Source organism: Oryctolagus cuniculus, chromosome 4 (genome assembly GCF_051225735.1).
Source record: "Oryctolagus cuniculus isolate XC-2025 breed Fujian yellow rabbit chromosome 4, ASM5122573v1, whole genome shotgun sequence".
Classification (NCBI taxonomy): Eukaryota; Metazoa; Chordata; class Mammalia; order Lagomorpha; family Leporidae; genus Oryctolagus; species Oryctolagus cuniculus.
The window spans coordinates 94,442,890-94,466,405 of record NC_142870.1 but is presented as its reverse complement, the minus strand read 5'-3'; the positions used below and the strand labels follow the sequence as shown (position 1 = coordinate 94,466,405).

General features: G+C 41.6%; 1 protein-coding gene across 4 annotated transcripts in view; it reads right to left on the bottom strand.

Moving 5' to 3' along the window:
• The window catches only part of VPS8 (VPS8 subunit of CORVET complex), a 274,119-nt gene that overhangs the window by 95,808 nt on the left and 154,795 nt on the right, over positions 1 to 23,516 (bottom strand). For all 4 annotated transcript variants that reach the window (XM_008266588.5, XM_089332060.1, XM_089332059.1 and 1 more), the window contains 3 exons: positions 23,343 to 23,432; positions 18,519 to 18,565; positions 3,839 to 3,986 (listed from right to left, as the gene is read on the bottom strand). In XM_008266588.5, coding sequence (XP_008264810.1) covers positions 3,839 to 3,986; positions 18,519 to 18,565; positions 23,343 to 23,432 — 285 coding nt within the window. The remainder of the gene's footprint in view (positions 1 to 3,838; positions 3,987 to 18,518; positions 18,566 to 23,342; positions 23,433 to 23,516) is intronic.

Sequence of the window (23,516 nt, the reverse complement as noted above, 5' to 3'; positions counted from 1 at the left end):
TACAGAAAATGACAGAAAGTAAACTGTATTAGGTTAACAAACTCCAAAGTAGCTTCTTTAGAAAGATTAATATAGTAGAAAAACATCCTTAGAAGTAAGAAAAAAGAAAATGCCCAAAATAACACATTAATAGTCTAACAGGTTGAGAGTGAAAACATGTAAACACGTCAATAAATGCAAGAAAAGCATCTGGTAAAATTCATTACCTATTTATGACAAAATCTAAAACAAAATACTCTTGCCTAAATTGGAAATCAACATTCTTAATAAAAGTTGTCTAACAAAATTCTGCAATAAACACTGCATTTAATGTAAAATATTAGATACATTCCTTTTTACATCAAGAAAAAGGCTAACAAAACCCACTATATTGCTTCTGTTTAATAATATTCTAGAACTCCTAGACATCTGATAACAGAAAGAACAAAGTGTAAGAAGGGAATGAAAAACAAAACAAACAAAACATTACCATTATTCTTAGAAAATGGCCATAACAATATAGAAACTATTTGAACTAGAATTCACCCTGCTGACTAGATGAGAAAGCAATATACAAAAATTAGTAACATTCTAAAATACCAGCAGCAAATAAATTTTTTTTGACAGGCAGAGAGAAAGGTTTCCTTTCTGTTGGTTCACCCCCCAAATGGCTGCTATGGCTGCCGCACTGCGCCGATCCGAAGCCAGGAGCCAGGTGCTTCCTCCTGGTCTCCCATGCAGGTGCAGGGCCCAAGCCCTTGGGCCATCCTCCACTGCCTTCCCGGGCCACAACAGAGAGCTGGACTGGAAGAGGAGAGACCGGGACAGAACTGGCGCCCCAACAGGGACTAGAACCCAGGGTGCCCACGCAGGTGGAAGATTAGCCTAGTGAGCCACGGTGCTGGCCATCAGCATCAAATAATTTTAAAATGTCATTTCAAGAAATTCCTTGAGGGATCGGCGCTATGGCACGGGGGTTAATGCCCTGGCCTGAAGCGCCAGCATTCTATGTGGGTGCCAGTTCTAGTCCCGGCTGCTCCACTTCCAATCCAGCTCTCTGCTATGGCTTGGGAAGGCAGTAGAGGATGGCCCTAGTCCTTGGGCTCCTGCCACCTGCGTGGGAGACTGGGAGGAAGCTCCTGGTTCCTGGCTTTGGATCAGTGCAGCTCCGGCCATTGTGGCCATCTGGGGAGTGAATCATCGGACAGAAGACCTCTCTCTCTCTCTCTCTCTCTCTCTCTGGCTCTCCTCTCTCTGTGTAACTCTGACTTTCAAATAAATAAATAAATCTTAAAAAAAAAAAAAAAAAGAAATTCCTTGAACAATGCTAATAAGAACTGCAGAGTATCTGGGAACAAATTTATAAAAATATGTACAAGAACCTTATAAAAAAGTTATAAAACCTCACACAGAACAAAAAAGTCATTTTCTGAAGGTAACTATGTTCCTGAATGTGAAGAATCAATACTGTAGAGACTTTTAATTCTTCCAGAGGTAAACTATAAATTCATTGCACTTTTAAATTAAAGGGCTCCTTCTTCAAATAATAAGCTTATTATGAAGCTATATTAATTAAAATGTGTAGGCTCAGTACAGGGAAACACAAATAACAAAAGCATGTGTATTTGGGAGAGTGGGATATGACCACATGACATAAAAATCGGTGAGGAAAGGATAATAAAGTGCCACATGGACCATTAGCCATCACATGGGGGAAAAGATATAAATCCCTCATGATCAGGCTATAAAAACAAATTCCAGATGGACTAAAAGCCTAAATGTAAGAAGCTAAACCACAGAATTTATATAAGAGACTATCCTATGGGCCATCACAATAGGAAAGCAAATAAGATATAGAAACTTAAAACTTTAAAGGAAAAGACTGATAAATTTAAAAAGCTACTAAAAATGAAGTGAAAAGGTACGTCACAATAGATTAGTAGAAGGTTCTAGCACATAAGATCAGAAAGGATTTGCTATCCAGAAATTAGAAACAAGCAAAGGGCAAAAACTCAATGAAAAAAAAATGGGCAAATGAAATGAATAGATAATTCAGAGAAAAGAAAATCCCAAAGGCATTGCATATATATGGAAAGATGTCTGTGCCACAAGTAATCAATGACAGCCATCACAGTGGCAAAAATGGAGTCCAAAAAATATTAGGAATCAGGAAGGATGTGGAAAAGTAGCAACTATCAAACACTTCTGATAAGAATAGAAACACTTAGGTAATCAACTTGGCAATACCAGCAGAAGCATGCTGCTCTCTATTATCAAGCCAATTCCATTTCCAGGTATCTTACAGAAACCTCATACGACCAGACAAAGATTTGTACATGGATTTCTACTGTAGCAGTGCTTACAACAGCAAAAGATTGGAAACCTAAATATGTATCATCAGAAAAACAAATAAGCTGGCAAATTCTTTTTGATAGACCATTACATGATCATTAATATGAATGAGGGAGATCTAACTATATAAAAACAGACTTAAATGTTTAGTGAAAAAAGCTATTTGAAATAGGATATGTACTTTATGATATCATTAACAGAATTGTTAAAAACATAAAACTGGCCGGCGCCGCAGCTCAATAGGCTAATCCTCCGCCTAGCGGCGGTGGCACACCAAGTTCTAGTCCCAGTCGGGGCGACGGATTCTGTCCCAGTTGCCCCTCTTCCAGGCCAGCTCTCTGCTGTGGCCCGGGAGTGCAGTGGAGGATGGCCCAAGTGCTTGGGCCCTGCACCCCATGGGAGACCAGGAGAAGCACCTGGCTCCTGCCTTAGGATCAGCGCGGTGCGCTGGCCGTGGCGGCCATTGGAGGGTGAACCAACGGCAAAAGGAAGACCTTTCTCTCTGTCTCTCTCTCTCACTGTCCACTCTGCTTGTAAAACAAAAGCAAAAACAAAACAAAAAAACAACACAACAACATAAAACTGTATATCACATATTTTATGCATATATACATATATAGGCACAGGAAAAATCTGAAACATGGACTGGATGGATAAACTTCAGCTTTTGGCTGCGATGACATCAGGGAAAAGGAAAGGGATGGATAAAGGGTGGTTAATCTTTAAAATCAACAAGACAACGAAGATCTGAAGCCTGTTTGGCCAAGTGTTAACAACTACGAAATTGTGTTGGTGGGCACAAATGTATTTGGTGTTCTTCACATTTCTATATATTTGAAATATTCCATAATTAAACATTTTTTGAAGTATGTGAGCACTTCAGGAGGTGGACTGCAGAAAACACAGTTTTCTGCTTCAACTGGGTTGACAGAAGAGGAAAAGAAATACAATGGTAGCTTAAAATTAAATTTTAAACAGGGAATATACTAGTCTTTTAGAAATTACAGTACCTACTCGAGAGTGTGTCATGCACACACACATGTATATCCACACATACATAATTTTCATTTGGAAACCAGAGGAAAAAACAGTAATGAGGGTGCTAAAGCTGCCATATTGTTATTTAGCCTGTTATGCTTCAGAATGCAACAGGACTAATCATCAGTGTCTGCAAATAAGAGCCTGGTCTTCTCCTTTTAGCATTTTTACTGTATTCTTTTCTCCAGGCTTTATGTGTTGGCTAGAATTTGCAACAAGTTTGGTTAATAACAGCTGTGGACATGTGTTGTTTCTGACTTTAATAACATAAATAGGGAAGTACTTTATCATAGAAATTAAGAGCAAGAACTCTCAAGTCAGACTGTCTGGGCTCCGTCTCAGGCACCATCACAAACTAGTTATAAATTTATAGACGTATCTTTATATGTGAGACTCTAGGCATTCACCTGTCAAATAGAGAATGCGTAGGGAAAGTTTATCCTTATCTTTGCTACATTACTAGTCTTACCTGAATAGTTTCCTCTAGGCGGTAGCACTCAAGGACTTGCAGGGTCTCTATAACTTGGTTTGGGCTGAATTGACACAACAGTTCAATGAACTGCTCTGTAATACTGGGAGATATTTGCAGCAATTCTTGATTTACATGAACACCTTCCCTGAAAACATAAAAGGCAAGAGAGTACTAAATTGTAGCCTTATTTGCTCATACCTAGAATTAAAGGCTACAAGTAAAAAGTAAATTATGTTAAAAACAAGACTACCTTCTGATCAAGTTAAAATGCAAACTGAAAATCTTGATGTTATTCAGATGAACTGTATATTACAGAATAAACAGAAATATTTCTCAATTTACATAAAATAAAGAAGTGATATTCAGTTGAGACCCTCTAAATTATACCAAAAGTTACCCTTTTCTGTAAAAGAAACAAGAAGACCCAATTAAGTCTACATAATTTGATCCATGAGTAATTTTATATACAAGAAACCACCTTCTAGTCTCAACAACCATCTCTACTATGTTCTAATCACTTCTTTAATCATCTGTTTTCTCCAACAGACAACAAACTCCGTTGAGGCAGACACCATGCATCTTCTCACTAATGGATTTCTGAAGTCATACAGTGCCTTGTAAGAACTAATTTTTTTTAGATGACGTTAAAACAAACAAAAAGTGATGAATAGTAGGATATGCAATTTTTACGGGTTATTTGCCTTATATGCCAACTACTCACAAAGTCCACTATTCATAATGCCTATCAAAAGCTCTAGAAGTAGAGGCTTAGTTTCATCAAGCTGATCACTCAACTACTGTGGCCAAAAGGAACTTTTTAGGAAATCAACTCATGCTCACTGGAGACCTAAGAATCATCTTCTCTTTGGCTTCACAAGAAGTTATTTTCTTTTGAGAATCTTCTCTTCAGAATTCTTGAACTAAAGTTCCTTATATGAATTGGAATTGGGTTAATAAGTTACACACGTGATTGTTTGGAAAAATGGCCTTCTGAAGAGAAGTGAAGGCAGGTGGTCTACAGTAGCAGTTTCCAGCTCTTCTCATGTCATGGCACATAAAACGTGGTGATATTAACGCGGTCCACTGTAGGGAGGACTCTGGCTGCCTCCGGACCTGAGGGCAGCAGTCTTCAACCACACCTGTAACCATGGCACCAATGGTCACAGCGTGTGAATCTCCAGACTCCATAGAGAAGATCTGGATTTTATAATTAGGCTATAAACCATGTTTAAGTAGCAGTCCTGTTTTTACTAGTAAGAAGCCTGAGTTACAGAAGGAGGGACTATATTTAGACATTGGAAACATTCCCTTGCTTTAAAGCTTTGTGATACATGGCACTGACTGGAGTTTCAGGGACAAACCAAGTAAGTTTTGCTGTTTGGCTTTTAGTACTTGCAGTTGGATTAAGGCACTCACTCCTCAAACTGGCTGTGAATTTTTGAAAAATCAAGTTTTCCACTTTTTTGGTGGAGGGAAGTATCTCACAACTGCCTTTAATACAGAACTGTGTTAAGTGACCGATTACTCCCTCTGTATGCCACCATCATAGTTCTTACTACATACCTTGAAAATTGCCTGTTTCAGGGTCTGTGTCCCCAGCTCCACAATCAACTCCATGAGAGCAAAGCCCATGGTATATGCATCACTGCGCTCCCCGCATCAGCACAGTTGCTCAGTACATGTACACTGCACACAACTGAACTCTCTGGAAACAGCACACATTGGACTGCCTTCAAGAATTGCGGAGCAGTATATTGGAGTGAAAATTACAGGGACGAAAGCTATAAAGTCAGAGAAAGCCAGCAATAAATCCTGTCAGAAAGTTCCACATGGAGAAATTATTAAATGCACAGGACAGATCCAGGGAAACTTTAATTCCATGTGCGACTGTGATCTATACTACGTGTGGTCTCTGCCCTGGTTCCTGGCACACATTTCCAGAAGGGCCGAAGGCTGAGCTGACCATCAGTGGCCCATGATGTAATCACTCATGCTTACCTAACAAAGCCTCCATAAAAACCCCAAATGAAAAGGTTTAGAGGGCTTCCAGATTGTTAACCGTGGAGACCGCTGTACCCCACCAGGGCAAGGAAGCTTTGTGACCCTTTGGCCATACTTTGCCCAACTCCACATCTCTTCTATCCAGCTGTTCATCTATATCCTTTGCAACGTCCTTCGCAATCAAACAGGATACGTAAGAGGTGTCCCTGAGTTCCTGTGAGCCACTCTAGCAAAATAATCGGACACAACGAGGAAGTCCTGGGAACCCCAATGTATAGGCAGTCAGCAGCACAGATCACAATGAGAGGGATGGTCTTGTGGGTGTGAGTCCTTTACCCGTGAATGTGTAGATTGTGTTAGAATTGAATTAAATTGTAAGATACTCAGTTACTGTGCATTGGAGAATTGCTTCCTTGATGTGTGGGAAAATCTCCCTCCACACACACACATTTTGGTGACTAAAGCAGTTTGGTTATTCCTATCTCATATCAAAAGGACGAGGTTGTACCTTAACAGAATGGGGGAGGGTATGGTGCTGTGGTGTAGTGGGTAAAGCTGCAGCCTGCAGCGTTGGCATCCCATATGGGCACTGGTTTGAGTCCTATATCCAGCTCTCTGCTATGGCCTGAGAAGGCAGTAGAAGATGGTCCAAGGCCTTGGGCCCCTGCACTCATGTGGGAAACCTGGAAGAAGCTCCTGGCTCCAGATCAGCTCGGCTCTGGCCATTGAGGAATAAACCACTGAATGGAAGACCTCTCTCACTCTCTCTCTCTCTGCCTCTGCCTCTCTGTAACTCTGCCTTTTAAATAAATAAATAAATCTTAAAACAAAAACAAAAACACAGAATGGGGATCCACATTCAGGGGGAGCCAGTGTACCTTCCAGGGGCCTACACCAATTATAGCTGTTGTTAGTATTTTATCTAAGTCAGACTTCTGTTAATATATGTTACAAATGCAAGGCTACATGGCAAATTAAGATCAGACATTAGCATCTGCCAATGAATCGTCGTACTTAATTCTTTCCAGAACATTTATTGACAAAACCATTTACAAGGACTGAAGATGTGAATATGCATCAAACCCAGCAAATCACCCAAATGAACACATTTTGATGCATTCATTTGTGAGGAAAATAATGTGTCTGATGGGAAATTTATCAGGCAACATCAACATAATCAAAACTTTAATAAATAAGCTGCAGCATTAATGAATTTACATCCATTTCTGACTGCTTTTCAGTCTTGCACATAAATACAATTTGTTAGACCCATTTCCCAGAGCTATTTTGGTTAGTCTTCTATTAGCTACCTGCTTTGCCACATTCTCACTTAACTTTAATAGCTGTCAAGATTATGCATTTCAGATCTAAACTTTATCTACTCATTTGGGAATCTCTATTTTAATAACAGTACTGGTTATAAGGATATATGTTTAAATATATGTACAAGGGAGAATTTCTCAAGGTACACACATTTTTTTTCATCAATTTTAAAACCACACACACACACACACACAGAGCAAAATCAGGTTAGAAAACAGATCCACCTTTACTCAGACTGTGAAAATTGTTTTAAAATATAATCTTTATATACTGGGTCATTTCTGGGAAAGGATTACAGTATATATCAGTTTTGAAGAACTTAAATTAAAATGATTCTAAAACTCAAATTCTGATTCCTAATATTTGACAATGCAAATGTGGCAGTGGAATAAAAAATAAAATTGGTATAGTTCCTTCCTCACACTCTAAAAATTGGACACAAATGAGCCAATCTAGACTATTCTTCCATATTTCTGTAGAAGAGGATGTCACATCTCCTTCCCTACTTGTTTTGACATCTTGGGGCTACTTCAGCTTGGCCTAAATCCTGACGGCTTGAATTCTCTGCTCATTCCCAGCAGCTAGTCCTTGCAGGTGGCAGTACATGGGTGATTACCCAGTACCTTTTAGATTGAGAACTCAAATATCTCTCTCCTAACACATAAGAGTCAAGACAACTATTTTCTCTACAGTTTTCACTGAAATCAAGTTGCTTCACAAAGCCTTTAAGCTCAACTTTCAGGTTTCCACACACATTCCACGTTAAAAAGGCCACAATGTAATCCTGTGCCAGAAGACAACAAAAGAGAACTGATATGCCAATCTGCCTGCAAAATCTTCAAATATGATGATCATGGGCAGCAAAGACAACACCTAAAGTCTGTATGAAACTGTAACATATGGGGCTGCCTTTGTAGCATAGCAGGTAAAGCCACTGCCTGTGACTCCAGCATCCCATATGGGCACTGGTTTGTGTCCTGGCTTCTCTACTTCTGATTCAGCTCTCTACTAGTGGCCTGGGAAATCATCAGAAGATGGCCCAAGTATTTGGGCCCCTGCAACCCATGTGGGAGACCTGGATGAAGTTCTTGGCTCCTGGTTTCAGCCTGGCCCAACCCCGGCCTGGCCCAGCCCTGGCTGTGTGGCCATCTAGGGAGTGAACCAGTGGATGGAAGATCTCTCTTTGTCTCTCCTTCTCTCTCTCTCCATAACTCTTTCAAATAAATAAGTAAAAAAAAAAAATTGTAACATAATAAATATCACACAGGGTAGAGCTGCCAGGAGCTGCCAGCAACAACTGCGATCCCTTATCAACTTCATGAGGCACAGACCAAAGCACACAAGCTCTCTGCTCTGATGGCAGAGACCAGGCCGCATCTATGTGATGTAATAGCATGTTTAAGACTGTCAGCTTTAGGGGTCTGATTACTTTCCATTTTCTCATCAAGTGCCAAAACGCACTCCTTCAAATCTGAATAGAATAGAATTTTTGTTATTCCTCTGACAGCCACGAAAATGAAAGTACATTGTTTTGACTATTTTCTTGCAGGGGCAGTAAGAATGAACCACATGCACTAACAGAAATGAGTCTAATGTTTTGGGGACACAGAATCATTTAGCTCCATGACCATATTAGTATAAACAATATTTGGATCATTCTGATGCTGTACAGACTTCAATGAAAAACTTGTAGTATAGTTACAATGATTTCAAATTATCATAAATAATAATATTAAAGAGGGTACTGCAGTCATCTTCATCCTCGATATTCCTCCTAATGCAAAGCTATCCTTATCACTAAAATCTATAAGCCACCTTACTAGCAAGGGTTGTCTAGACCATGCTGAAAAAAGCCTGCACAGACACAGGCGCTGGCATCTCAACACAACACCATAATTGACACACTCTGGGTCTGAGTGAGAAACCTGGTGCCCTTCTCTCCCCCAAGTGACAGATGGAGATGGAAGAGATGAGAGACAGCTCTGTGACCACACAGTAGATGCAGAAAGGGTTCTGGAACCGATGCTGGATCAGGCTGCTGTAAATCTTTCGATAATCTTATTAAAATTCTCAACATAGATAGAACAAAGACTTCTGGTTTTTAGTCTGGCATGCAAGTAAATAGCTTGGAGTCATCACTCCTAGGCTCACAAGAAGAAAAATGCTGAAGAAACTGAAAACTCAGCAACTCTTAGTTTCATCTACAAATTGAAGGCAAGGGCAAACCAAACCAACCAAATTAGAGGCAGGCAGGCAGGCAGGCAGACACACACAACCACAGCTTACTGGAGCAGAAGCCCAGGAGTAGACACTGTGGCTGCCAGAGCCAATACTATGGCAGGAAAACTTCAAATTGTAATTGACAAATTGCCAGAGGTCCACCATAGACAAGCTTGAGAATGAAAAATTCAAGGGAAAAACAGTCTTTTGAGGGTTAATATACGCTCTTGAATTTACCTCCAGGAGGCCAACCAGGTTCTCACTGTGAAAATCAGAGGAAAACTTCCTCATGCTTCCACTATGAGGACAGAATGTCCAATCTGAATTTTATACTCTGAGAAAGCCCAGAACATTCTGTTCTTCCTAACAAGGCCTGCTGTGATGGGCTGAAGTACATTGCCCTCAGATCCATATGTTGAACTGCTAACCCTCAGTACCTCAGAATGGGGCCTAATTTGAAATTAAGAGTGTTTGCAGATGTGACTAGTTATGCTAGAATGTGATGCCACTGAACAGGGTGAGCCTTTAATCCAATACAATGAATGCCCCAATAAAAATCTGGACACTTACATACACACAGGGATACCACACAAAGATATAAGCTACAAGCCAAGGAATGCCAGCAAACCACCAGAAGCTAGGGGTAAGGCATGGATCAGATCTTTCTCTCAGTGCTCAGAATGAACTAACCATCTGACAACTTGATCTCATACTTCTAGCATCTAGATCTAAGAGACACTCGGTTTGTGATGCTTTGTTAAGGCAGCCTTAGAAAATGTAATATACTGCCTTCAAAGGCAACTACTTTTATCAGAGTCTAACTGACTTGGATTTTACTAGAGCCTACCCAATGTAGGGGAAATGAAATACCCAATCCTCATCTACTCTAACCTTCTGTATAGGTGAAGGAAATAACCAACTGTAACCCCACTTGTGGCACTGGGGTGGGAGAGCTGAGTAGTACTTATGAAGGAAACACCCCAGGGACACAAACTCACTAAGAGGCTGAAAGCTAATCATAGGACTACAGAATACTTTGCCTCCTCCACACTCCACAACTATATTAATAGGGCCCCCATTATAACTACAGGAGAATTTAATGGGAAGAACTATACATATCACATTTTACTTAAGAACAAGTCTCTAGGGAAACCCAAAGATGATAGGAGACAAAAGTAAAGACACCAGAGGAAACTTCAGCCCCAGGCACCTACTGTTATGATGAATAATCTCTCAACCCTCACAGAACATCAGCCCTCACAGAAAAAGCCTATGTGCCCCAGTTCCTTTCGTACAGTACACTGTGTCTAGTTTTCAACAGGAAATTACAACATATACAGAGACAAACAAGAAAACTCAAAACCATAAAAAATAAAAATGCAGTTTGAAGAGACTCAGATTTGGTAGAGATGTTGGAATTATTATACCAGGAATTCAAAACAACTATAATTAACATGCTAAGGGCTCTAAGAGAAAAATTGGACATGACGCAAAAACAAGTGGGTAATGCAAACAGAGAAACAGAGGTTCTAAGAGAGAATCAAAGCAAAATGCTACAAACCAACCAACCAACAAAAAACACTAACAGAAATGAAGAATGCCTTTGATGGTTCCATTAACAGCCTAGACAGGGTAGAGCAAAGAATCAGTCACTGTGAAGAAATGTCAATAGAAGCTTCCAAAACTAAAATCCAAAAGGAAGAAAGGGGGCCAGGGTTATGGTACAGCAGGTTAAGGTGACATTGGAAACCCATATCAGAGCACTAGTTGGAGTTCTGGCTGCTCCATTTCCCCATCCAGCTTCCTACTAATGTGCCTGGAAGGGCAGCAGAAGATGGTCCAAGTTCTCGGGTCCCTGCTACCCACATGGGTGAGCAAAGGAGTTCCTGGCTCAGCACTCACTGTTGCAGCCATCTGGGGAGTGAACCAGCTGAGAAGATCTCTCTTCTTGTTTCCACTAGTCTGTCACTCTGCCCTTCAAATAAATAAACAAATAAATATCTCTGAAACAGAGAGAGAGAGAGAGAGAGAGAGAGAGAGAATCGTTCAACCACTGGTTAACTCCCCAAATGGATGCAATGGCCAGGCTGGGCTAATCTGAAACCAGGGGCCAGGAGTTTCATCCCATGTGGGTACAGGGGCCCAACACTTGGGCCATCTTCTGCTGATTTCCCAAGCACATTAGCAGGGAGCTGGATTGGAAGTGGAACAGCTGGGACTTAAACAGCATCACCTATATGTGATGCTGGCATGGCAGGTGGTGACTTTATCTGCTAAGCCACAGTGCAGGCCCCCTAAATTAATCTTAAAGACAAAATAAAACAAAAATAATGAAAAAGATGGAATGGAATAGCCCAGAACTGTGAGACAATCACAAAACATGTAACATACACATAATAGGAATTCCGGAAGGAAATGAAAGAAAGGAAGGAGGAAGGGAATATTTGAGACAATGCCAGAATTCTCCAAAATTAAGGCTAGACACAAAACTATGAATCTAGGAGAATCAAAGAGCACCACGCAGGATAAACATCAAAAAAATATACCCTTAGGTATATCTTACTTAAACTTCAGGAAATCAAACACAAAGAGAAAATCCTGAAAGAAGCCAGTAGGGGGCGGCGGGGAGCCCAAACCTCCAGGGAACAAGGGTAAGAATTTACTCTTCATAAATCTTGCAGGGAAGAAGAGAGTGCAGGGGAACATTGAAAGGAAAAAGTAAAACCATCACCAACCTAGAAATCTGTATCCATAAAAATCCTATCTTCAAAGTGAAGAAAGGATAGAAGAAACAACATTCATAGACAAACAAAAATTGAGGGAACTTCCTGCTGGCACAGACTGCCCTGAAAGAAATGGTACAAAGCAGCTCTTTGAAAGGAGGGAGGTGACAGAGGTCAGAAACTTTTTCACATGAAGAAAGGAAAGATATTAGAGAAGGCACAAATGAAACTGAAATAAAATATCTTATTTTTCTTATTCTTAAATAAACAGGTAACAGTATACTCAAAAGAACAACTACAATGCATTCAGTTAATAAAACTTACAGATAAGTAAAATGAATGACAGCAATGTTGCAAGGGATGAAAAGGAAGAACTGAAAGTATTCTGTTATAAGGTACTTGTACTACTCAGAGAGTGCTAGAGGGCCATTTTAATTGGACTTGGGTAAGTTGTAAATGTATATTTAAAACAAAAGTGAAACCACTAAAAAGATTTTTTAAAAAGAAGTATAATTGATATACTAAAGGGAAAAAATGGATTCATATAAAATGTGCTATTAAAAACAGGAAAGGCAGAAACAGAATGAAAACAAATAAAAAAAGCAATGAACAGAAAACATTCACACACATAGTACAAGAAGGACTATAAATGCCAAAAAGTATCTTAAAACATATCCTTTTCCTTATAAAACAGAAAAATACGAAGTGTCAATCTATCAATAGAGACTGAAGAGTAGATGATGCGTCAGGATTTAAAATGTGGAATTGAGCTGCTCGTGAAATACAAGTACTTCAAGAAGCTCATGGAGGAGGGCTTGGTCCTTTCCCCCCAGCTCCTCCCACTGCAGGCCGCTTTTTTACAGTCTGTCTAATAAAGCTTTGCTCTCTTCTCACACACACACACACACACAAATTCATGGAAGAATGGAATGAAAAGTTTTGAGTTAATTTTGGTACGAAAGAATTTTTTTCACAGTACATGAAAGATAAGTATTATGCAAAAACTATGCGTACATTTCAATTCTGGGGGTACCAAAATAAACACTTAATTGAATTTTTCCCGAGAACTTTCTGATGTCCCCTCATACTACCCAAAGATACTATAAGCCTGGCCAAGCTGACAGCCACCCTGATCATTGAAGGTGCTCACTGAAGCAGGAATGTATTTCTATAAATCACAGTTCGTAAATGTATTTAATGATCCAATTTTCAATTTGAAAGATGCTATTTCAACACTGTCAATATCTTAAAATGTCCCTTCACATATACCCACAGAAACACTGACAGATTCAACTAAAACCCAATGTATAACCATTTCCATAACCTATATTTATTTCTTGGCAAAGTTATTCATTTTTTAGCAATGTTCCATTTTTACTTTACTTTGATTAAAGGCTTAAAAAATACAAATGTGACATTTTATGCATTTTTCCCCTACAAGAAAATCACATTACATATTTCAGAGGCCTCCAGGACACTGTTAACACAGGTGAAACTGACATTACCAGGAAAATCACACTGAGGAAAACATTTTGAGTATAAATATACTTGCACATTCCCTATTCCTTATGCAGCTCATGGTCTCCTAACAGCCACCAGTGTTCTTTTGTACCATCCTTCAGCATCTCTGCACAAAGGGCCTGCATGCGGATGTCAATGCATCAGGAGGGCTCCTGGGAGGAATGCACGCAGGGAGGGGCGGGGGAGTGGGGTTTTATGGAGCAGCTGTCCTGAAGGAGAGAATTGGAAGAGGATGCAAATCCTTTCTCTCCCAAGCTGCTGGCCTCAATTCAAGCAAGTAATTTGCTTCTGGAGGATTAACCCCATCTTCTACACCCCTTCCTCCGCCCGCCAAACTATCCAATCTTTCTACATACAGATGCCCCCAGTGGGTCAATTAATTCTACAGACCAAATTATTTACATAATATAAATAACTTAAAGAAACTGGGTACAAAGAAATATAAATAAGAATTCAACTACAGGATCTGTTCCTTTAAAAACGCTGTTGGTAGAATTAAAAGCTATCCTGTCCAAAAAAAAAAAACCAAAAACAAAAAACAAAACTTGACGACACATGTAAATGTTAAAACAAATATACATAAGCTATATATAAGGAATGAGGATCTTGTTGACTCAGGTTTTGGGGCAAGAACAGCAACATTCTGATATGACACATACATCCACGCAGTCCTCATCTCAAAGTAACTGTCTTTCATTTTCCCTCCTCTCCAGAATGCTGGCACAGGAGCTTCATGGGGGAAAGAAACCTGGAGCTTAAAAAATCTTTTGCTTAAGAACAGAAACCAACGAAACAAAGGCAAAAATAGTCTTCAGTTGGCTGCCAGTGAAAACTGCTCAGCAGGGCAGTCCACCCATTCTTGATGTTCTTCTATTGCTACATCTTTTCCCATGATCCTCTAGTGTTCTACTTCAGATTCCAATCCTTTACTTAGGTTAGTCAACAAGCACAGGTACTTTATTTTACTTTTTTAAAGATATATTTATTTATTTGAAAGGCAGAGTCACAGAGAGGCAGAGGCAGAGGTAGACAGAAGTTCTCCATCTGCTGGTTCACTCCCCAGATGGCCACGACGGCCGGAGCTGTGCTGATCTGAAGCCAGGAGCCAGGAGCTAGCTCCTGGTCTCCCACGTGGGTGCAGGGGCCCAAGGACTTGGGCCTTCCTCCACTGCAGAGAGCTGGATCAGAAGTGAAGCAGCTGGGACTTGAAGTGGTGCCCATATGGGATACCGGCACCATGGGCTGCGGCTTTACCCGCTATGCCGCAGTATTGGCCTCTTTTTACTTTAAAAGGCTCATATGTGAGGGGAATTCAGAGACTAATAGAAACCAGTGCAGAGAGGCAGAGGCAGAGACAGAGATAAGTCCTCCAACTGCTGGTTCATTCTCCAGATGGCTGCAATGGCCAGAGCTGTGCTGATCTGTAGACAGCAGCCAGGAACTTCCTCCCGGTCTCCCACGTGGGTGCAAGAGCCCAAGGACTTGGGCCATCCTCCACTGCTTTCTCAGGCCACAGCAGAGAGCTGGATAAGAAGCGGAACAGCCAGGACTCAAACCAGTGCCCATATGAGATGCTAGCATCATGGGCTGCAGCTTCACCTGCTATGCCACAGTGCTGGCCCCTGGTTACTTAAAAAGGCTCATATGTGATGGGAATTCAGAGACTAATGGAAACCAGTGCACATTCTGTTTCCTTCTCACCTTTGATGTCAATCAGTATTAGGAAGTCTCTTTTTTTTTTATCATTCATAGTTTGAGAGTATTTGAAGAAGTTCATAGAAAAACAGAATTATAAAGCTAAGCTTATCTTGGTTTTTCTTTTTTTAGATTGATAGAACTACTTTAAAATTTTATTTTCATTTTAAAAATCATTTTATTTTTTAATGGATTTATTTATTTGAAAGGCAGAGTTAGACAGAATGACAGACAGTGACAGAAACATATAGTCTATCCGGCCCTAAATGGCCAGAATGGCTGGGGCTGTTAAAGCCAGGAGCCCAGACCTCCATCCAGGTTTCCCATGTGTGTGCGGGGACCCAGGTACTGTGCCACCTTCCACTGCTTTTAGAGGTGCATTAGTAGGGAGCGGGATTGAAAGTGGAGCAGCCAGGACTTGAACCAGAGCTCCTATGGGATGCCGGCATTGCAGGCAGTGGCTTAATGCTCACAATGCTGGCCCTATTGACTTTCTTTTCTTTCTTGCTTTCAAGACTTATTTATTTTTAAAGATTTATTTATTTATTTGAAAGTCAGAGTTCACACAGAGAGAAGGAGAGGCAGAGAGAGAGAGAGAGAGAGAGAGAGAGGTCTTCCATCCGCTGGTTCACTCCACAATTGGCCACAACGGCTGGAGCTGTGCCGATCCAAAGCCAGGAGCTTCCTCCCGGTCTTACCATGTGGGTGCAGGGGCCCAAGGACTTGGACATCTTCTACTGCTTTCCCAGGACATAGCAGAGAGCTGGATTGGAAGTAGAGCAGCTGGGTCTCACACCGGCACCCATATGGGATTCTGGCACTGCAGGTGGCAGCTTTATCCGCTATGCTACAGCGCCGGCCCACTATTTACTTTCATTTTTACTTGAAAGGCAGAGATAGTGAGAGATCTTCCTATACTAGTTTATTCTTCAGAATCGGAAAAAGAGCAGCCGGGACTCGAACAGGTGCCCATACGGGATACCAGCAGTATAGGCGGCGGCCTTACCCGCTGTGGCTTTATGCCACAGCACTGGCCCCCACAGTTCTCTTAAAGGGTCTCACATCTGGGGCCATTGCAGTGGTGTAACATGTAAAGCCGCCAACTGTGGTGCCGGCATCCCATATGGTCACCAGTTCGAGTACTGGCTGCTCCATTTCTGATCCAGCTCTCTGCTATGGCCTGGGAAAGCAGTAAAGATGGCCCAAGTGCTTAGGCCCCTGCACCTGCATGGGAGACCTGGAAGAAGCTCCAGGCTCCTGGCTTCAGATCAGCCCAGCTTTAGCTGTTGTGTCAATTTGGGTGTGAACCAGTGGATGGAAGACCTCTCTCTCTTTCTCTGCCTCTCAAATAAAATAAATCTTTTTTTTTTTTTAAAGGTCTCACATCTAACAGCATCTTCAAATCTAAGCATAGGAAATAGCTAAGCCAAGACTTTCCACTGGAGACCTCTCACGTGCTTGTGATTTGCCATTTTTATGACTGCAAAGTTTAAGTAGTTAGTGTAACACCTCAGCAAATGATTATACTGATATTTACATTACCTAACACTTTTTTCACGATTACAAAAAGTATATTTGGTCACCATTATCTTCTACATTTCGCTACATTTGGGGAGGTGCCAACTTCAAAACTGAGTTTCCTCTTGTCCTTCCAGCTTGAGTCTCTCTGGGGAGCACGGCTGGGGAAAAGGACTTGGTTAAAATAATTATCCTAGAGGAAGAAGTGTCAGGCCTTAAGAGAACAGATCTAACGGGACGAGTCAACACAGGGGAGGAACAGGGAACTGTACCAAGAGAAAAGGCTGTGGAGAAAGCGCTGGGAAGCAGGGCTGGGGGTTGCCTCCCTCCTCCCTGCAGCTCAGTCCTCCCCGTCCCTCTCCCACTTCTCTCACATCTCCCCATTCCAGCTCTCCCAATTCTCTTTCCAGGTCTCTTCCTTCCCCCTGCACCCCAACTCCAATTCTAAAATATCTCTACCAGTCATTTCCACAAGTAGACTGCAGCCCATACTGGATCTGAAGGAAATATACATGATTAATAGACATCCTAAAAGACGTGTAGCCTCAGTAATAATCTGGAAACAAGGAATTAAACACAAATACTTCGAAAAGTTCTTAAACTGGAATGGAAATGTGTAGTCAGATGGCTTTTCCTTAACACTGGCACATACACATTTGTTTAACTCTAAATTTAAATGCAGCATAGCCTGCTCAAGATGTAAAAGATTAAGCTTTTAAAAAATTACAGCAATCAAAAAAATTATTGTTATGTTCATGTTTAAAAATAGCACATTGGAATAACCAAAATTGATACAATCACTAATGTAAATATTTTCAATGGCCAGTGTATACTGTAATGAAACCTACAGTTTGTATGTCTGATATGAACGCTATGCTATACTATTCTGAGATATTACACTTAAGCAAGTGATGCTTAACTCTTTATGTGCATCGAAATATCTCTACCCGCAATGGTTGTGTGGGATTGGGCCCAAGCATCTGCATATTTTTAAAAGTTTAGGTGGTTCCAACACACACTTCTGATCAAGAGTTACTGTCCTGGAGGGTGTTATATATTGCTACACTATACATCCAATGCACTGCTAACTTAGTCACGGCCAAACTTTAAGATCTCACAGGTTAAGCTACCTTGCTTACAAATCCATTACTGATCTCATCATCTCCTTGGGTTTGTTTTTATTTCATAGGTTCCACAGTAGCACTTGGAAAACACATTCTACTTTTCTTCCCATTCCACCAGGAAGTTATTTAAAACGGAAGATTTCACTTGAGCGTTTGAGGTAATAATGTAGCGGTTAGCTGGGAACTAGGCACTTTAAAAACAGCCATCTACCTACAACAAGGAACAGGTAGGAGGGGAGCCAGGCGAGAAAGGGGAAGCCGCTTGGCCATCCAGTTCCTCCTGAGGCACATCCTCAAGTCAGGCTTCCCCATTTACTTAACACTGATGAGAACTCATCAGGATGCTCATGTTCAAATGGAAAGAAAAGTATCCCCTCAAGATACAATCTATTTTCACATCATGCATTTTGATATTAACAGTTACTTCGACTGATGTTAAAAATCAAGAGTTAATTGTATTATTTGGATTTCTCCCATTAGTATCTTAACCTCAATTTATTTCCACTCATTTCTCATCTATGTATTATGAAAAACTAAAGTTTATTAACATACCTTGGGTCAAGAAGACTTCTCAAAAATTGGAAAAGCAAAACCTGGTTCTGGATAGGAAAACAATAAAAAAACAATTAAAACAAATTTTCCTAATTAGGATACAATGAAGAACTAATCCAGATGGCCCCTTTAAAATGCAGATATATGACCATTTCAATTAAGAAATTCTAAAGAATCATTTGGAGGTCTTTAACATCCTCTCAATAATTCTAATCAGTCACACATTCCATTTTGAGTACAGAGGGGACACAGAGTCCTTGTTATGACCAAAAGACTTCTACTGAGACAAATCCCCAAGCTGTTTCCAGCCCATGCCCTTCGGAGTGGTGGGCACCTAGAACTCCTCAGCTGGCAGTCGCACTGCCTGACCTGGCCCTCCTTATCACGAGTCAGCTGTGAGATAGTTAATCTAGGTATGGTGGGAGTATAAGGCCCACGGCAACAACCACGGCCAGGGAAAGCTCACTCTGCTCAACACAGCCAGCTACAGCAGAGATGACAATCTAACCGTAACGTGTTAGCAATCAACATACCACCGAACTGGGGATTCTGCTTCTGCTGCTCATTAGTTATGTGACTTTGTGTAAGTCTCTTGTTCCTTTTAGCAATTCAGTTTCATTTTTTGAGGGAAAAAAAGGAGGATGGCAGTAGCTTCTCTGTCTTGTGCATGGAGTAGGAGGGAGGGTTAAATGAGATAAAACCTCAAATACTACATAAATACAAATAATGTTTCTAAATTCTCGGGAAATCTAAGCAAAAAGATATTACTATCAGGGCCAGAGGTTAAACCTCCACCTACAGTGCCAGCATCCCATAAGGGCACTGGTTCAAGCCTCAGCTATTCCACTTCTGATCCAGTTCCCTGCTGATGGAGTGGAAAAGCAATAGAAGATGGGCCAAAGCGCTTGGGCCTCTGCACCCACATGGGAGATCCAGAAGAAGCTCCTGGCTCCTGGCTTCAGATCAGCCAAGCTCCAGCCATGGCAGCCAATTGGGGAGTGAACCAACAGAGAAGACCTCTCTGTCTCTCTCTAACTCTGACTCTCAAATAATAAATAAATATTTGTTTTAAAAAAAGATTGTCTAGTTTCCTTTTTTTTTTTTTTTTTTTTTTTTGCCAGGCAGTTAGACAGTGAGAGAGAGAGAGACAGAGAGAGACTTATAGACAGAGAGAACGGTCTTCCTTCCGTTGGTTCACCCCCCAAATGGCCACTACGGCTGGCGCTGCGCCGATCCGAAGCCAGGAGCCAGGTGCTTCCTCCTGGTCTTCCATGGGGGTGCAGGGCCCAAAGACTTGGGCCATCCTCCACTGCACTCCCGGGCCACAGCAGAGAGCTGGACTGGAAGAGGAGCAACCGGGACAGAATCCGGTGCCCCAACCAGGACTAGAACCCGGTGTGCCGACACCGCAGGTGGAGGATTAGCTTAGTGAGCCCTGGTGCAGGGCCATTTCCTTCTTTCTTTAATTTTATTTACTTGTGAGAGAGGGGGAGGGGAAGAGGGGGAGTTGAGAATGGGGGAGAGGGGAATAGGGAGAGAGGGAGAGGGAGAGGGGGAGGGGCGGAGGGGAGAAGGGGGAGGGAGAGGGAGAGGGAGAGGGAGATCTTCCATCCACTGATCACTTCCTGAATGCCCCCAACAGCTAGGACTAGGCCAGGTGAAAGCCAGGAGAATGCTATCCAGTCTCCATGTGAGTGCTGGGGCCCAAGTATATAAGCCATCATCTGCTGCCTGCTAGGACACATTAGCCAGAAGCTGGGGAGGAAGTGGAGTAGCCTCTTACCTGTACCAACACTGCAATACAGAATATTAGAGTCGCAAACAGCAGCTTAACCCTCTGTGCCACAATGCCCGCCCACTGCTATATTTTTTGATACATCCAAACTTCACCTGTATAAATGAGAGGATCCTCAAATTTGAAAAGGGATAACATTATTCAGAATACGGTTTTAAAATATGTTTACAGGAGCTGGTAGTTAGCCCAGGGGTTAAGATGGCTGCATTCTACGCTGGTCGCCAGGGTTCAACAACCGACTCTAGCTGCTGGCTACAGCTTCCTGCCCATGCAGAGGGTGGCAGTCAGCAGTGACAGCTCAGTGACTGGGTTCCTGCCATCCACAGGGGAGACGTGGATGGAGTTACTGCCTCCCAGCTTCAACCAGTGTAGCTCCAGCTCCAGCTGTTATAGGCATTTGGGGAGTGAACCAGAAGATGAGGGAGTTCTGTCTTTCAAACAAAATTTGTTTGCTTTAAAAAATATGTTTATATTTATCAATCTCTGGTTTTCTGTTTCCTAATACTTTGTTTCATTTTATATAGTTTTCTTCCTAGTTATCACTTAACATTCTGGCTAATTTTTCAAGAGTTCTGAAAACAATTAGAGGCCTATTTCCTGCCATTAAAAATAAGGTGCTTCAGAAGATCTATGACGGATTCTTGCACAATCCATAAAGCTCTGCAATAAAACAAACACTTCACTGCTTTAAACGCAATGTCTAAGGTCTACAAACAGACAGTGGTCTAACAGCCACTTTTTTCTCATCCAGTACACTTCAATGTTTATATATTCTTCTCGTGAATAGCATTATAGTCACTACTGGGCCTCTCTGTCTCTAGTATCTTTGGAGACTATAGAAAAAAGAAAATTCTGCAACTGATTATCTTCTATTTTAAAGAGTGATGACACCCCCGGCCCCCACCCCCACCCCCACCCCAGGCAAGGTTTACCAGCACTGCTGCCTCTGAATGGCGAGAAAAGCTCTGGAGGCAGAGGAAGTTTTCCACCCCCCCCACTAGGCTGGACTCAGGTACTTCCTTGGTACCTGGGCAGTACTTGGTCAGCACTCCAGCCAAACTATTCCGTAACTGTGTGCTGGCTTATCTCTCTCCTTTCTTGACAACAAAGGAACTCAGTCTCAGTGCTTTATGTTTGGGGTGCACAGCTGGTCCATAAATATTTACCGAATAAATGGATGAGTCTTTATTCTGAGTTAATGGAGCTCATCATGTTGGCTAACCAAGCCTGACACCTGGGAGTCAAATACTGCCAACACATTCAACTAGTTCCTAAGTCCTATACATTTTACATTTCAAGTACCTCTTGAGATCTGCTCTCTCCCCTTAGCCCTGGTCCCCCCCTACCAGTTTGTTGCCTTCTAACTGGATTCTCCTCTCCCTTTGCTCCTGTTGCCGGTTCATTCTCCACACTACCAGCCAGAGTTAATGCTCTCTAAATGGACCTAATGATGTCATTCTTGTGTTTAAAACACTTTAATAATTCTTCAGCATGTAAAAAAAGTGTCAAGTTTCTCAGTACTACACATAATATTAATATAATACCAGACCCTAAGCTGTATTCTCCGGCCTCTATAAACTTAACTCCTTCCCTCCAACATACCTCTTAGATCTTAATCTAATGCCACTTCCGCCACTGCCCCCATACCACCATGCTTCATGTAGACCTGACCAGTCTGTGAATATGTGTGCTGCTTCACATTTTTCTTTACATACCCAAATCCCTCGTGCAGAAAACCTTCCCAAGTCGGTTTTGAAAACTGATATCAATCATTTAAGACCCAGTCCAGGTATCTCTGGGAGTTTCTGTCTGACTTTTTCCAACATCTCTTCTCTTGTTACTAGATATCTCTACTGAGGCTTGAATGACACTGAAGTTATACAAATCATCCTCTGTTCCACAGGAAAAATGATAGGAAAGGTTGCATTTTCATCCACGTCCCTAGGCCTAGCTCATGGGGTACAGAGTGGGCCACAAGACATTTTCAAATGAACGAGTTCCATATCTTTGTCTCTCTCTTTTTTTAAAAAGATTTTATTTATTTGAGAGGTAGAGTTACAGACAGTGAGAGGAAGAGACAGAAAGAATGGTCTTCCTTCCATTGTTTCACTCCCCAGTTGGCCGCAATGGCTGGAGCTGCGTTGATTCGAAGCCAGGAGTTTCCTCCCAGTCTCCCATGCGGGTGCAAGGCCCAAGCACTTCGGCCATCTTCTACTGCCTTCCCAGGCCATAGCAGAGAGCTGGATCAGAAGAGGAGCAGCTGGGACTACAATGGGCACCCGTATGGGATGCTGGCGCCACAGGTGGAGGATTAACTTACTGCGCCAGGGCTCCGGCCCAACATATCTTTGTCTCTTATGCTAGCTGCCCCCCAACTCACTGCTCTGGTCTTCAAGTTGCATAGCCATTCCCTACCACTGTTATTGCCACTTGAGAACTTTAGGATGCCCTTTATGTCCCTGTCACTGTCCTATTCCTTACTCTATCACTGTGGCTGTAACGACAATGAGCCAGCTCAACGCTAGCACCACTACGGTAAGCCACGAGTAGAAAACCAGGTCCACTGAACAATGCTTTTGACTGAGCATCTCAATATTCAGTCTGCATACAGTTACATTCTATGCAAGATTTTCCAAGAAAAGTTCTAAATAGCACTAACCCAATTTTAGGATGACAAAGTTCTGAACAAATAACATGAACCTCAAAGAAAAAAAAATCATTGGTCCTCCAGCAAAAGGAAAATGGGAAGAAGAGAATCTTCTGTGGATTACAACTTCTAGAATAAGTACAGGCTATAGTTTCAAAAATGCTTCTTTGATGTTAATATTGCTTTGCACAATGATCAATCCTCTTATTTCAAGACTCAAAGATCTTCATACAACTGCTCCCAAACATACACACACACACACACACACACACACACACCGAGTTTTAAATGGCTGCTATCAATTGAAATAGCTATAATCAAAAGTTCCCAGATGGAGATTCAATAATTTTCTCTTCACCGAATGCTTTTTCCCAACATATACCTGCAGTTTGTTTATGACTGTTTCAATCTGTCCAGAAAAGTGAGTAGCAACCAGCTCTGCAGCTTTACAGGGCTTCAGGGACACAAGCTCCTGGAGTCAAGGGAAAAGACAAAGTCATCATTACACTTACATCGCACATTTACACAGAAAACCCACAGATGGAAGGATGACTAC